The following is a 17,107-nucleotide window of genomic DNA, read 5'->3' on the forward strand; positions in this document are numbered from 1 at the left end:
AAGAGAAAATCGGGAAGGCAAAGGAAAAGAAACGAGGAAAGGAGACAAAATATACGCCCCCACATTTTCAAAACTAGCGGGATACCCGCGCTTCGCGCGGGTCCCCGCTAGATGAGTAAATGGGAGCGATCACTAAAACAGGAGGAATTACTGAAAAGGTAGAATCATTGAAAGGTAAATTTTATTTTTCTAAACCTGTCCCTTCTTGCATTTCCATTTTCTTTTCAGTTTCTTCTGCACGGGCCTAGTTTGTTTCCATTAAAACAAAATGCTATTTAGCTTGTGATTTTCCGTTTCCATGTTATTTATCTATCTAGGCCTAACCCCATTCCCATTATTTTCTAAATCTATCCTTTCTTATACGTTTCCCTTTATAGCTTCATTTTTATTAGCTGCTTAGGTTGTGATTTCCCGTTTCCTTCAGTTGTTATTTATGTTTCTTATTTTTCCTGATTAGTTTCTAATTTTAACTTCTTTTTTCCCCTTAATTTTCCTGATTAGTTTCTTTCTTTCCCTCTTAATAGTTTGCTCCCGTTTCATTTAGTTACTGTAACCATAACCAGTATAATAGGCCTACCCGTATCTTTTTTGTCTTCTTCTTTTTTTTTTTTTTTAAATTCATTTATCTCCTTTCTTTCTCTTCAGTTTCTTTTGCATAGGTCTATTTTGTTCCCATGCTGCTTAGCTTGTGATTTCCGTTTCCATGTTATTCATTTATTGAGCCCCGTTTCCATGCATTATTTTATAAATCTACTATTTCTCCTTTTAGTTTTGGCTTTTTTCTACGTTTTATTCCCATTTTTCATATTTCCTGCTTAGCTTGTGATTTCCCGTTTGAATTTTATCTATTTAATTCTATTCTCATTATTTTAGTTTTTTTACATGAGTTATTTATTTATTTATTTATCTTTCCTCTCGTATCCTCACGATTTTTTATCATCTTGGCGGGTAATCTCTTAATCGAATCCAGTACCATGCATATAATCCACAACCCGACCCATCCATAGGCCTACCTTTTCAGTTTTGTCTTCCTTTCTTTTCTTTTCTATTTCTCTGGCACGGAAAGTTGGTCTGTGCATATTATGCACCCCGTACGTGCGCGTCACATTGCTCAGTACGCCGACGTACTAACGCCAACGCGCTGCTGCCATGCCAGTTAGTTACGGTACGCGCTACCACTGAGTTTTGACAACAAAAAATCCCGGGAAAAAACCCCGGTTTTAACCATATTTTCACTGATTTTGAGGCCAATTCTTGGTCTTGACAGTTTTCAACCAAATAAAGTGCAATGCGTTCCCGGTATATTCCTTAATCTCCCGTATGAATTTGGCTGTAAAACTAAACGACGATTCATAGGCCTAGAATAAATAATAAAATTCACGCGACGTAGCCTTAATCTCTTGGCTGCCAACTTCGGTGCAGTGGCGGAAAATGGGGTGCGTAGCTCTGCGTAGGGGCGAAAAGCTCGTAAGATCATTGTTAAAGTACGCGATGTTGTGCATCTAGATAGCCTGAATCATTTCTTGGCCACCTCGCAGTTGGCAGAAAACAGGGCAATGTTGCTCTGCGTATGGTTTTTTAATGGAAATATTATTACGCGGTTCACACTGTCCTTATTACCCACAATGCCACTGCATGCGATTTTGCATAGCAACACGACAGTTTTTTATGTTATTCTCTTAGTTACCATCAATTTTGCAAAATGAACCTCAGATGGTTTAATGGCAATATGTACCCGATCAATGTACGAATAAATCAGAGCTGAAAGTGAAATCATCTCTGAGTCTATTCGCGCACAAGATTTAGCGACTTCCTTTTATTTATATAGATAAACCCCTTTTTGGAAACTCAAAGTCAAAGTACCGGGTCAAAGTGATGTAACCGGGACATTTTTTTGTCTTTTCCCCCCAAATTCCCCCCTCCCCCCACCAAGAAAGAAGGCTACGCCCCTGCAAACAGGTTAAGGCAGCTGAGTGTGCATTCTCAGAACTTTAGCACGACTAGACATAATAATAAAGTATACATTTTTTAAAGTTAAAGACATCGAGGAATCTAAATGTAAATACAGATTTGGTATAAAAACAACAATTATGGAGAAAACCACAAAGATTTTTGGCAATTATGTTTTGGGTACATCATAACACACACAAATAACATTCTTTCCAAAAATGTTTGACGTTTTATTTTTTTTTCTTAATCTCGATACTCCATTCCAGAAAGTTTTTAATTTTTATTTTGATATTTGTATTATTTTTTGAGTTAAGGCATTAAAATTAACTTTTTAAAATCCACACGCGCCAATCTGTACAAAATCATAAATAGCCCCCCCAATAAATAACTCATCAAAAACATCATTTTGTGCTGATTGGCGCCTGTGAATATAAGGAAATGTCTTTTTTCTATAGTAATGTAGAAATTAGGACTTACTGAGAATAATACGACGCAAATGCATGACAGATATAAAAGTGAGTATTTGAAGTCACAAAAACATGTGATACCTCACGTGACCATGCATTATGGCGCCGTATTTGTCTGTGTGTTCATATTTCATGTCCTCCTCATTGTCCTGTGAAAAATATTAATTTTAATGGTATTTGACTCCCGGCATGAATTATTGATTTTATAGGTAGGTAACAAAATCACACAATAGTGACTACGGGGTTAGTAAAGCACAAATGGATCAAAAACGTCTGACTGAGGTCACACTGAGGTTGAAGTATTGACACACCACTCCACGCCATACATAAATTCTCCCAGTCACATTTCCCCAATATGAAATTTAAAAAAAGTTAAATTTTAATTTTACTTCTTTTAAAGTTTGGCAGAGGCGGGGTTCGAACTCACGGCGCACCACGCCGCTTTGGATATGCTCTATGAGCCTAGCGCCTTAGACCACTCGGCCACTTGTCTTGATGGAATCTATTATGAAACTTATTTGAAGATATAATCGCAACTTCAATATAGGCCTACCACGTGACAAGCAAAAGCAGAAAACGTACCATATTTTGGAATTTTATTTGCCTAAAAACATTAATGTGTATTAATAGCGCTCAATTGTTCTTAATCCGACAATAAACATGATAAATGCGCGTCTATATGGACAATACATTATATCGATAAAATACTATAGAGTAACCTACCATTTTTCTTGTATACACGTTCGATGTTTTTATCAATTACATGAAAAATCCATTTTAGACCCCAAATGTTTCTTCAGGAAATAAAAGATTAGATTACCATAAAAACGACACAGTAATCTTTTGCCGGGTCTAATGTTATTTATACATAGAATTTTCAACGTTTTTTCTATCCTTATTCTTGCTTAATTAAAAAAATATTTTGGCGTATATAAAATTGAAATAAAATTCTCTGCCTCATAAACGACCTCAAATGTGCCACAATTGGGTATCACGAATCGTTATATATGATGTGCATTGTGCAGTTAATATTCATATTTTCTTTTATACAGAGGATGCTTCAGTTTTGACAGGAAAATATTTTCTTGAAAACCCTCTCACTCGGTTATTTCAAAACGGTAACCACGCTTCCCTAGAATGTGCAATAATTTAGCATTAAATTTTTTCTTATTCTAACAGCAAGCGTTTCTAGAATGCAGTATGGCGAAATGTGGTGTAAAGTATTGACGTGTCTGGGATTGAAAAGCATGTGGCGTGGTCCAACCTGCAGTATTTTAAGATTGGCGGCTGGTTTACATTTAGTTCGTGTGTATACTCGATACTCATTTAACATAAATCGTATTTACTGCACACCTATCTTTTAGGCTTCAATATTTTTTATTATAATTCTATCATCCAGATGGGGTTGATGCAGCAGAATTTGACACTGCTAGATTCAGCTAGACTTCACCCGAGCTCAGCAATTTAGATGCTAAAAATCACATACAAATTGAAGTTTAATTGAACAGTTACATTTATTTTATAGCGATATAATAATGGTATACTATGGAAAGCTGATCATTTAACAGGTATTTAATCGCACATTTAACCCAATATAGAATTCGAGTCAAGCCCTGTATGTGGATATTATTAGCGCCCCTAGCAAGGTCACGACGTCATTTTAATAACAATATGCATCTAACGTAAGAATTGGACACATGCAAATTAGTTATTGCCACATCCTTGCCAATGCATTTTTGAAATGTCATTGCCACATCCTTGCCAATGCATTTGAAAGGTCAAACCTTATTGGGTCTAACGAATAATGACGCTGCTACACAAAAGGCTTCATCCGGGGCTTCGAACGCTACGTAAATTACATCGTAATAAAGTCTTAGCTAAGCTGACGTTATATAAAAAAAATGGCGGACGTCATAATTAATTAGCCCCCGTTAAGGGCTCTAGTTGCAACGTTTGCAAAGTATTTTTGTGGGACATGAGAGCACATCAGATCGAATTGAATTCTGACTACGATAAAATGTGCTTATGATATCAAATAATTTTGAATTTTTGACATTGGCGATATAATTTTATTTTTGTTCATATTTAACAGTCCTCGAAGTCAAATTTTTAAAATCTAATGATATGTACTTAGAGTGTATGTTGCTGGGAGGAAAAGCCGACAATCATTTGAAAATTTTGACATTTCGTTTGAAGATACACATTTTTGTCCCCAAAAGACCTTTTGGGTTAAGATCTTTTGGGGAAAATCTAGATCTTCAATACGAAAGATTTTTCTTCCAAACTACATACACTTTAAGTGAATATCATTAGATTTAGGAATTTTACTTCGAGGACTGTTAAATGTCAAAATTATCAATTTTTAATCAAGTTTGCCATAAAATTTGTATTATATATCGCGAATTAAAAAAAAAATCAAAATTATTTGATATCACAAGAACATTATTCATATGCAGAATGTAATTTGATATGTCTGATGTGCTTTCATGTCCCACAAAAATACTGCAAACGTTGTTACCAGAGCCCTTAGTAGTTTAAAATGACGCTGCAGCCTGCGTCGACTCATGGTCAAACGTGGCGTCACTGTCCTCAGATCGTACGTGCCAGTTGCCTCCACGCACTCAGTTTACATCATTTCACAGCATTCAAAGCCCGTGACGTTGGCTGTGAAGTCTGTATCCCTTTAACAAGGAAAATTCGATATGTTGGCCTACAGTATTGTATTTCCTTTAACTTGATTTAATTTGAACGCACCGTCGAGATGACGAGTGCCGTTGATGTAAAAGTGTTTGCATTAGACAAGACTCTGAAAATGTTCCTTTTTAGCTAATATAGATAATTTCAGTGACAAAATATCGACTTTTATTTTACACAGGGACGTGTATGGGATCAAACTGTCTCGGGAGGTTATCCGACGATTTCATCATTTTGATGGGGAAAAGTCACTGACCATTAAGCTATTATGTGGAGTGACAGTTTTATATTTTGCGTGCTTAGTGTTCCGGGAATGGCATTGGATGGATTGGGCACCTTGGGGCCGGCTTTTCCATGACAGCTGGTGTGGTAAGTTATTGTGACCTTGTAAGAGAGATTGCGATGATCCATACACCTTCCACTAGACCGACACCAACGTTTGTGTTGGCCACAACCCCGGGGCCACAACGCGACAAATAAGATATTTAGCGATCTTAGGGCTTATGTCCGGGTCTTAATATCTACTCTAACCCTAACGCTACTAAACCATACAAACCATACAGCAGGACGCGTTTGCAAGACCACGTGATCAGATTTGCTTGATCATGCCAAACTTTTACATATACGCACTAAATCGTTGGGGATGAAATGAAAACTTGACTGCCAGTTATCGGCAGTTGAACCGCATTCTATTGGTTAGAACAATAGAAACCGGCCCCAACCGGATGGAACCGGCGATCGACCGCCGGTCGAATTTTGATTTCACCAATGGGTCACACATGTGGCCTGCTATATCCGTTCTACTGGTTGGCACCCGAGGGGTCGGTATACCGGTATATAGGTCAAATCACGGGCTCAATTTTAACGTAGATCAGATGATAACAGCGTAAAGTAATCAAAAGAGGGCAGCATATAGTGTTAGCTAACGGTGCATCGCAGTACGGTCAACGAGGATAACCGTTAAAAATATTGATATGCTGCCCTCTATAGGTAAAACATTGATCCCTAATTTAAACATAATGCATGCGTAACATGAATTTACCAAAAGCCGAATTCATAACGATATCAAGACTTTATTTTCAAAATGATACTTTTTCGTAGGGAAAATTAGTCGCGATGCATGAATCACGTGACGCAGAACAAAACTGTCAACTTTAACGTCCTCTGTGCGTTACACATGGAAGTTTGTATGAAAGATGCAAACCGCAATCTCTTTTTTATTCTGCCGATCTCACGTATTTCAATGGACAATCTGCATGTATGAGCCGCAAGTATGAATGAAGTCAAATTTTCACACCTCACTTTTGCTTTATAATAATGTTTACTTTTGAATGGATCATATTAATAGTTAGCCTTTCCCTCGTATGTTCACATTCTTGACTGTCTTTAAGAGATACTACACCCATTGCCTGGACTAGAAGATTTGCCGATTCATTTTGCATACCACTTAGTCCAATTTTTTCTCATTTCTTCACAGAATGCACAAAAATGCAATGGATGAAGTACCCCCTTAATATCTTGTAAAACGGACAAATATGCATTTTTACGTTGCATACTGCAGTTACTGTCCGTTTTCCTATACACAATACACAGTGCTCTCACCATTGAGCTGTGACCTCTACAAATCGTGCCACGTTAAAAGGATAGGCATTTGCCTAGTTAACGTCAATGTGTGAAAAGTAACCGGCCAATATTAAAAGTACTCTCAAAAACTTCTAGCAAATATATTTCTCTAACATGACCTAAAATTACAGCTAGGTTAGATGTTCAGAAATATTCGTACTTTGGTAAAACAGTGAGTGAGGGCAAAGCATAGCTAGCCAAATCCCGTGTTAATTGAATGGAGATTTGACCGAAAATGTTGGTAAACGGACCGCTCACTTCTGAAGAATGCCACACGAAAACGGTACAAGCTACATTTAAAGTACTCTCTGTTCGATCATCATGATGAGTTTTTAAATAGTATGCCGAAATTTGGTACTGTAGGTAATTGACAAAGGGTCGTACTTCGCTGATGAGTAAGTGACAGTGAACATGAAAATCAGGGCCCATAACCCAAGTTAACTAGCTAGTTAGTGGAGGCCGTCACGGGACTGATTATTGATTATTGAAGTGCCTTATTAATAGATACGCACGATTTAGGGCAAGAAAAAAAAACCGGGACACTTTTGGAGACATCATCATCATCATCATCATCATCATCATCATCATCATCATCATCATCATCATCATCATCATCATCATCGACATCATCATCATCATCACTTTCTACATTTTTTCTAAACAACATAGGGCCTACCGTTTTAATAAGATTTTTTCTTGAAATGCATGTAACTATAATTATTGTTTAGAGCGTGATGAAATAAAACATCACGATTTTCATCACAAAACAAATATAATGCATAAGAAATCGTTTGTTTTAGAGCGTGATGATGAAATAAAACATCACGGTTTTCATCACGAAACAAAGTAATACATAAGAAATCGTTTGTTTTAAAGCGTGATGAAATAAAACATCACGATTTTCATCACAAAACAAAGTAATAGGCCTACAAAAGAAATACATTTTTCGAGAGTGATTAAATAAAACATCACGATTTTCATCACGGAACAAAGTAATACATAAGACATCGTTTGTTTGATTGCAATCAACCGCGACAGTTCGTCTCACACACATAACAATGCACTGCGATCAAATAGGTTGATGACAACATTTGATTGAATGGACTGCACTGCGCCATGATTACGTGCACCGGTTCAAATCCTTTGTTTGGAGCCAATCAATAATTTCACGTACAGCCTCTATGCAAATTAGAGTTTACACACGCTGCAGCTGGGGTAATCGACCGAAGCTGGTTGCCGTTAGTGATCGAATGCATGAGCTTATTTGCTTTATTGAATCGATTTACTGGATTAATTTCCTGTTAACTGGGTTTAATGCCACAAAGGTCGAATCGGGCTTGCCATGGACCATAAGTGCATCATGGTCCGATCGTTCTATTTGTACGTGCATAATCTTCAATACTAGCTAAATAAGCAATTTCGCAGGAGAGTGATTTTGAATAGATAGGTGGACGTACGATCACGGCGTATGGAAATTGCAACCTCTCTAATAACTTAATACGGACAAATGAACGTATTTTGCATTTGTCGTGTACGCATGTTACTACTATGCGTTGCTAGCGACGAATTGTGTGCATTTTCGTCATTACCCACACGTTGTTTTCGTACGTACAGAATCTTCAATACTGGCTAAATAAGCGACCCCCTCCGTCACCGGAGAGTGATTTGAATAGAATAGGGAATCGCAACCTCTCTAATTAAAGGAAATAATACGCAGTAAATTAACTTTGGAAATAAATACGCAATTATTACACATTTTGAACACTTTTTACTGTATTCTTTTTACAGTTATTTTTCCACTTTCTTTTACAGATTTTCTTCCTGTCTGACGTTAATGGTAATGCACCATGGAAGGACAATAAACGAAATAAAGAATAATAATAAAAAAAGTAAATAAATAAATAAATAAATAAATAAATAAATAAATAAATAAATAAATAAATAAATAAATAAATAAATAAATAAATAAATAAATAAATAAATAAATAAATAAATAAATAAATAGATAGATAGATGGGTTTTTTGCAATTAGATTCATGATAAAAATGCATTACTGACAAACACCCCAGCAAACACAAAAACGTTTTTAAAACGTTTTAAATAAGTTATATTTTGGCTTTTGGTTTAGGTAAAAACGTTTTAATAACATTAAAATGTCGGGTTATATAAAGGTCATGATAACGTTTTAAAACGTTTTGTATGAAACACACTACAACAATATTTTAAAATGTTCTCAAAAAATGTTATTGTAAACTATTTTTGCAAACATTTTTGCCAAATATTGTGTCAATACTTAAATAACATTATGTTAAAATATTTGAACCCAGCAAATACAGAAATGTTCTTAAAATGTTCTTTTCAAAACCTTTTAATAACATTTAAATGTCGGGTTACATATAGGTCATGAAAACGTTTCTAAAACGTTATTGAAAATATTTTGGGCAAACATTTTTCGCAAAATATTTTTTCAACCCCAAAATAACATTATGTTTAGAATGTTTTGTATCAAGTTTTCAAGAATGTTTTTGAAATGTTATTAAAACGTTTTTATACCCTTTATATAACCCGACATTTAAACGTTTTCTGTAAAACATTTTTGTTTGCTGAGCAGTAGATTATCAAAAATGTTTTTAAGGTTATGAAAACGTTCTATACTCTTAATATACCCTTTATATAACCCGACATTTAAACGTTTTCTGACAACCTTTTATAACCTTTTGCGAATGATGTCGAAAACGTTTTGTGTTTGCTGGGACCGTACCCATCATGACTTATTCTTGATATTGCTGCTTTCAGATTCGTACATACATGGCGCTTTCAATGGATTTTTGCAATTGCTCCATTAACTGGTAGTGGTTATGTGGCGTATGTGAAATATACGAGTATGTGGGTAAGACGAAGTATTAGAATCCATTAATGTAGCCCGTAAACCCAGAAAAGTAGGTATAGGGTAAAATGGGGTAATTGGGACACTTATATAATTATGCAAACACTTTGGGATAAGTGGGACACATTCTGGGTAGGGGTAAATATGACACATGATATTATTACATTAAATTAATTTAACTTGTGTTATTTTTTGAATCAAAAATTAATTTCAAGAACCACTGTCCCACCTACCCCAAGTGGATGGAGTAAGTGGGACACCATACTAAATAGGCACTAATTGGCTCTTGCCTAATTTCATCATGATTTTCTGTTATCAGGCTTGTAAAAAGCATGATTTTTTATGGTAAATGAAATATATTATCTCTCAATTTGTCTATAATTCTCAGCAAAGATTTTCAAATATTAGGTAATAAATAAGTATAATTCCTCATAGTTGGCCGCCACATCAAGGTAGTGTTGGTCTCAAGCATCTTCCGCAGCTCAAATACCAAATAAACTCCAATATTGAGCAGTGAAATTATAACATACATATTTGCAATGGGGTAAGTCACCATTCGGTTTCGTATTGGTGGATTTAGTGCTGCAATGAAGATACAGTATAGTAAGTGTCCCACTTACCCCAGTGTTCCACTTACCCCATCTTACCCTACCTAATTTTCAGATAAAGACATGTAGGGGTGTTTAGTACTGTGTATAATTGGAGGAATGGCTTTATTACTCATAATTACATTCCCATCAATTTGCAAGAAACCCTGGTCAAAATGTGTCATATCTTTAAATATATATTATAAATGGTACGAGAACAACATTTTAAATGTTGGCAGGTTCCTGGTTTCGTTGGAAAGGGACATAAATGTCATCATATTATTCACGGAATGGATGGAGTGGGTGTAAAAATTCGCATATCTTGTACCTTTTACTGGGATATTTGGGGATTTGCCACTTGGTCTAATACCATTTGGTCAAATATCCATTTCGTCTAAACCCATTAGGTATATATATCCACTACGTCCAATAATCATTTGGTCCTTTAACCATTTGGTCCGATAACCATTTGGTTCGATAACCATTTGCCATAAAATGTGTATTATATCGCGAATTACAAAAAATATCAAAATTATTTGATATCATCAGGACATTCCTCGTATTTATAATGCAATTTGATATGCCTGATGTACTCACAGGTCCCCCCAAAAATACTGTGCGAACGTTGCTGTCCGATTCCTTAACTTAAAAGTTTATTATTCTTATCAAAACTATCATTTCACAATTTCCTCAAAGTGCATTAGATTTTGCTTCCAAATCATTATGAGCCATAATGGCCTCATTCCCAAAGGCATAGCTCGATGAATTCCATTCAACAACCATAGCTCAAAATTTAACCTCAAGTTGCAGAGGATGAGTTTTTGTACCCAACACCCTCAAAGGTCATTCTATGCATGTAGAAACCTATTGGGGTTAAAGACAGATGAGCAGTGTGAGATCCTATTGCATTCAGACCACATAAAATGACCAAAAAAAATGTTGAACATAAATAAACCATGTTCATTTGTTTTTATCTATTCAAAACTAAATTTTGATTGAGTTTCCTTGAAAGTTGGAGAGGATGAGTCAGTTGGTAGAAAGCTTCTTTGATCTTAAGAGCTTTCGTCTGACAACACCTTACAGAAACAGAAACCAAGAAAAATGCAATGGTTTTTTTAATTATTACCAAACAGAATAGAATAGCAACTTATGATTTGGAATCAAATATCGTAAAATTTAAAAAATTTTAAACTACCCTGGGAATGGGATTTCCCCCTACAGCAAGTGATACTTCGCTGATCTGTCTCAACTATTGACCATGTATGGCCACAACAAGTGAAGAAAAATCAACTTTTGATTTGATTGGTGAATTGACCCACCCACCCACCATATCGTCATATCCCCTTGTTTGCCTCGTCATTCGTATGGTATAAAACAGTATCTTGATTCAGCGAAAGTCATTTTGATAGCAACAATTTTTGCAATCGCGGTTTAATTATTATAATTGGAACTGGTACTTCGAAGTTACGCACCATACCATTCTTCATTTAAGAGTCGACTCTCCAGCTGATAATCATACACCTTCATCATCATCACTGTGAAAAAAGCTTACCATTTATGCAGTAGTCACCAGAAGAGTTTTTTAACTGAAATACTTGAAGCAGGTAAGAAAACATCATTTATATTTAGCTGTACAAAATAGATAGATCTATAGTGTTTAGTACAGCTGGAATTTTTAACATTAAATTGTCGGTCACTTCACATACAGACCTATAATAAGTTTAATGCCATTTTAAACAAAATCGTTTCACATACAGAGCAGCCCAAAATACCTCAAAAAGTTTTTGTATTTTACCGGAATTCATTAGGGTTTCACAAATAATGGTGCATTGATTTAATGTTGTGCTGTCTGTAATGCACGCAGGATCACTCAGAGTGGGGAATTCTAGACATTGTTTTGCATCTTTAAAACTAATAATAATAAGTACATAAAAGTATACATTTTCATAAAGGAAATGATGCAAGGATTCCAACTAGCAAGGCAGATTTCTGAAAAAAGGAGCAGTATTTGAGAAAAGCGTCACATTTGATTTTCTATTCCAATTTTTTTCGTCCACCCTAACAACTTACCCTAAATTTCCAAATTGACGAAAATTGCATATTAATGTTCTGAAATCCCAGAACAACCATTACTTTAAAATATAAAATACAAAACAATGTTCCAACTTGAAGTGATCCTGCGTGCCATGCGCGTATTTTTTTACCCCCCCCCCCCCGGGGTAGGGGGCGGCAAAAAAGAAGGGGCGGCGGAAGATAAAAGGGGCGGCAAAAAGAGTAACAAAAGAAAAAAGGGCAGTGCTTAAGGGGCGGCAAGAATAATTATGAAGGAAAAAGGGCGAAAAATTATTGATAATTAATGAAAGTATACCGTTTAACTTTTGACTGTCAACAGGCTGTTGCTGCAAGGGGCGGCAAAATTTACATTTTTACGGAAAGCCATTTTCTTAGCCCCCCCGGGTAGGAGCAGCCACGGTACGCCACTGCGTGCCCCCCTAAGGGCAGAATAAGGGAAGATACATTTGTTCACGCTAAAAAGATTTATTTGAACGCAACGTTGATGTAAAAGAGCCTGCAACAGAGACGCTGAAAAGGTTGTTTTTTAGCCCGAATCGTAGCTAATGTAAATAAATAATTACAGTGACAAAAGGTCGAATTTTATTTTATTTTACACAGGAACACATTTATAATATGGGGATTGTCCTGTCTCAAGCCGCTGCCTCACGATATGAGCGATATAACCAGTGTTGTGGAAAAGTTACTGGAACCCTTCAGCTAGTGTGTGGAGTGGCTACCATTGCATTAGGCGCACTTACTTATCCCGGAAAGCCATTGGAAGCTCTCATTTATGAGCCTGATCAGAGGACTGTGGGTCCCATCTTTACCATAATAGCTGGTGTGGTAAGTTATTTTGACCTTATAAGAGAAATTGCGATGTACCATACGCGCGCCTTGTGAGGGACAGACCAACGTTTGTGTTGGCCACAAGATGGCGACAAATAAGATATATAGCGGTCTAGGGCTTATGCCCTTATGTCAACTTAAATTCGGCATGCATTTGATTTTGACTATAATAAGCCAGGGCTAACATGCCGCATAAAATTAATTGTATTTGAGTGATTCCCGAATATTATGGTTGCCTAAAATTTAATATTTGGTAGATTCATAACCGCTTCATGCATAATATCTTCACTTTATTTTCAAGATGATACTTTTTTGTGGAGAAAATTAGTCGCGTTACATGAACCGCGTTACGCAGTACAAAACTGTCAACGTCCTCAACTGTTAAAAACACCAACGTCCTCCGTGCGTTACACATGGAAGTTTGTATCAAATATGTATATGTAAATCGCAATCTCTCTTTTTATACGGTCGATCTCACACGCATGTCATTGGACAATCTGCAAGTACGAACCGCACGTATGTCAAATTTTAACACCTCACTGTTGCTTTATTAAAATGATTTCTTCCATGCAAAACGGATCATATTAATAGTTAAGTTCCTTCGTATGTTCAATATCTTTGACTGTCTTTAATATCTTGTAAAACGGACAAATTGTGTGAATTTTCTATGTTGTTCACGCGTTAATTTCGTAGTACAGAAACTTGCATACTATATACTGGCAAAATAAGCGACATCGCTCCGTCTCAGGAAAGTGATTTTGAATAGATATACGGGCGTACAGTTTGTCCACTCTGAAGTACAAAGTGACAACGCGCGCGTATACAGCGCGTAAACAGTGCGCAGCTATGCGTCTCTGCTGCATGTATGCGTGCCTTCAAAGTCGGCACAATGTGTGCGTCCGCGTCGCTACTTTGTACTTCAGAGTAGACTGACTGTAGGATAACGCCGTTTCGGAGTCAAAACTTCAACAAACAAAAAAATTATACGCAGTAAATACATTTCACTTTCAGAACATACGTATAATAATTTTGAGTACTTTTTAAGGGAAGGGGTATGAACGTTTGGACAGTATTTATTGTGGGACTTTAGAGCACATCAAACATATCGAATTGCATTCTGAATACGAAGAATGGCCTTCTGATATCAAATAATTTTTTGAAATTCGCAATGTAATACACATTTTATGGCAAATCATTAAAATTGATATTTTTGATATTTAACAGTACTCGAAGTAAACTTTATAAATCTGATGATTTCTACCTAAAGTGTATGTAGGTGGGATGAAAAGCCGACGATCAATTGAAAATTTTTACCTTTCGTATTGAAGATATGAATTTTTTTCCAAAACACCAAAAAAAATAGGTCTTTTTGGAAAAAAATCCATATCTTCAATATAAATGGTCAATTTTTTATAATATATAATTTGTCATAAAATTTGTATTATATCGTGAATTTCATAAAATGAAAATTATTTGATATCAGAAAGACATTCTTCGTATTTAGAATGCAATTCGATAGGTCTGATGTGCTCTCATGACCCACAAAAAATGCTGTCGAAACGCTCAAAACGCTCATTCCAGTTCCCTTAATAATACCCTTCTTACTTTTTTCATTTTCTTTTAAAGATTTTCTTCCTGTCTGGCGTTATTGGTTCTGCAACATGCAAGGGCAATATTTGTACGGTACGTTGTAAACAAACAAACACTAACTAACTAACTAACTAACTAACTAACTAACTAACTAACTAACTAAACTAACTAACTAACTAACTAACTAACTAACTAACTAACTAACTAACTAACTAACTAACTAACTAACTAACTAACTAACTAACTAACTAACTAACTAACTAACTAACTAACTAACTAACTAACTAATTAATTAATAGAAATGTATCACTGACTGACATTATACCCATCATGCCTTGATATTCCTTCTTTCAGATTCGAACATACATGGCGCTTTCGATCATGTCTATGGTTTTCGCATTAGCACCACTAGTTATTGGTGGTTATGTGATGAACAAGGTAAGAATCTCTACATGTGACCCGTTCTCAACAAAGCAGGAACAGGTCAGCAAACCCGATTTTGAGATAAAGGCATAGGCTGTTTATAGTTTGATCAGCTCGTAATCGGCGGGAATTGTTAGGTTCTTACCACTACGCCGAAAAGTAGACCCACGTTAAGAGTGATATAGATTGACTATCTGATATATTTTGTGCGTGTTAAATAAAGTAGATGAGTATAGGATTTTGAATTAATAATTTGTAATACTTCTGGCGATATGTCACAAAACAACTCTCAAAATAAAATACATTGATATGAATCCGCGATTATAAGGCCCCCGATTATAAGGCCCCCGATTATAAGGCCCCCGATTATAAGGCCCCCGATTATAAGGCCCCCGATTATAAGGCCCCCGATTATAAGCTGATCAAACTGTTATAATAGTGCTGTATATCAGAGGAATTCCTTGCTTTACTCGGAGTTGTATTAACATCAATTTCCAAGGATCCTCGGACAACATGTGTCGTATCTTTAAAAGTATACTATACACCGACCCTGATATATGACACGAGAACAACTTGATGTCATTTTAAATGTTGGCAAGCCAGGTTCCTCGTTTCGTTGTGACGGGACACAAATCTCATCATGTTAATCACGGATGCAGTGAGTGAGAGAGAAAATTATCTCTGTGTGCCATGTGGATGTGTGGCGGAAGCATTATAATTTAGAGGGGGGCATATATCTTAACTCATGTAGGTTAATTTTTGTATCTGATGAGCCAGTGCGCACGAAGTGGGCGAAATTGTGTACCCCATTTTGGTCCAAAACACGATGTTCTTTTTTACTAAAAAGGAAGATGCACAGTTATATCATTTATTTTTTTCTGCTATTAGGATTTTTTTTTTTTTTTGGGGGGGGACCATCGTTCCCCATGAAAAACTTAGGGGATGCGTGGCATCGATATTTTCTACTCTGTCTGTGGACGTACCTAACCTTATGAGCTCAGCTTCATGGTCTCATTAACGTACGCATCATGCGATTTTATTCTTCATAGAGAGTCAAATCAATATACTAAAAACATCTGGCCACAAAATGTGGAAAACCAAATAATTATTGGGTTCACAGGGATCCCGGGCTTTTGAAAGAGTTATACTATTTGTTAGCGAGTCGCAAAAAAATGGAAAGTGCACACTTCTGCAATAATTGTCATAACTTCTTATACGTATACTCTTCACAGTTGCATCCACATATCTGGCCACCGGTATAGCATAATTATCGACATACTTTTAAAGTATGATGTTTTGCATAGACTTTTTGTATCGAGTTTGGTGATAAATTACGTGTTCGGAACTATAAAAATATTTGTCAACTTGTGAATCAAATGTGAATTAAGAAATATATTGCATTATATCCTAACAATTTTGATTAACCTTTTGCGTGGTTCGCAAATAATTTGAAGAATTTTTGCAATTTTTAGGAAATATTCCACCCAGTTATGTATCAACACGTGGTCATTTTAATTCAAGGGCTTATACCACTAAATCAGACTTCTGCCAGCTTCTGCCCAAGTTTATCAGTCATATAGTGCCACCTTTACATTCAAAATGTGACAAATTGATATAATATTAGCAATTTTAGTGTTCAAAATCGTGTTTAAATACAATTTCTTAATGTGAATGTCACACAGGTTAAAAAGAAACGGAATACTCGGGCAATATTTAAGACTATCTGCGCATGAATACACAAGGGAAAAATGTAGTTAGCAGTCGTCAAATCGGTCTTTTATGTATCGCTGATTTTCTCAACAAGTAGCCGAGCAATGTTAAAGCTAATGCATACCATGGTATGCAAAATGTTCTTCTCTAAGATGATATACATAATTTATACTTTAAAACTGGGAAAATATCTACTTTTGCACATAAACGTGAACTCTACTTTCATAACTTTGCGTGTATAAAATCAATGCGAAGAAGGTTTTTGTGGTGTGTTC

At 35.9% G+C, this 17,107-nt stretch overlaps 2 protein-coding genes across 3 annotated transcripts in view; both read left to right on the forward strand.

Moving 5' to 3' along the window:
• Positions 1-17,107, forward strand: part of LOC140159069 (uncharacterized) — a 77,640-nt gene that overhangs the window by 12,610 nt on the left and 47,923 nt on the right. The gene's annotated exons all lie outside the window — the stretch shown is intronic.
• LOC140159564 (uncharacterized) lies at positions 11,620-16,384 on the forward strand. The gene is made up of 5 exons (XM_072183056.1): positions 11,620-11,812; positions 12,882-13,106; positions 14,736-14,792; positions 15,054-15,137; positions 16,355-16,384. The coding sequence occupies exons 2-5, from the start codon at positions 12,897-12,899 to the stop codon at positions 16,382-16,384; spliced, it is 381 nt and encodes a 126-aa protein (XP_072039157.1). The 5' UTR covers positions 11,620-11,812; positions 12,882-12,896.

The sequence above is a fragment of the Amphiura filiformis genome, chromosome 8 (genome assembly GCF_039555335.1).
Source record: "Amphiura filiformis chromosome 8, Afil_fr2py, whole genome shotgun sequence".
In the NCBI taxonomy this organism is placed as follows: Eukaryota; Metazoa; Echinodermata; class Ophiuroidea; order Amphilepidida; family Amphiuridae; genus Amphiura; species Amphiura filiformis.

Excerpts from the sequence above, each read along its gene's own strand:
- LOC140159564 (XM_072183056.1), top strand. The coding sequence starts at position 12,897 with ATGGGGATTGTCCTGTCTCAAGCCGCTGCCTCACGATATGAGCGATAT. Across the intron at positions 13,107-14,735 it reads TTACCATAATAGCTGGTGTG|ATTTTCTTCCTGTCTGGCGT; the intron begins GTAAGTTATTTT and ends TTTCTTTTAAAG. Across the intron at positions 14,793-15,053 it reads GCAAGGGCAATATTTGTACG|ATTCGAACATACATGGCGCT; the intron begins GTACGTTGTAAA and ends TCCTTCTTTCAG.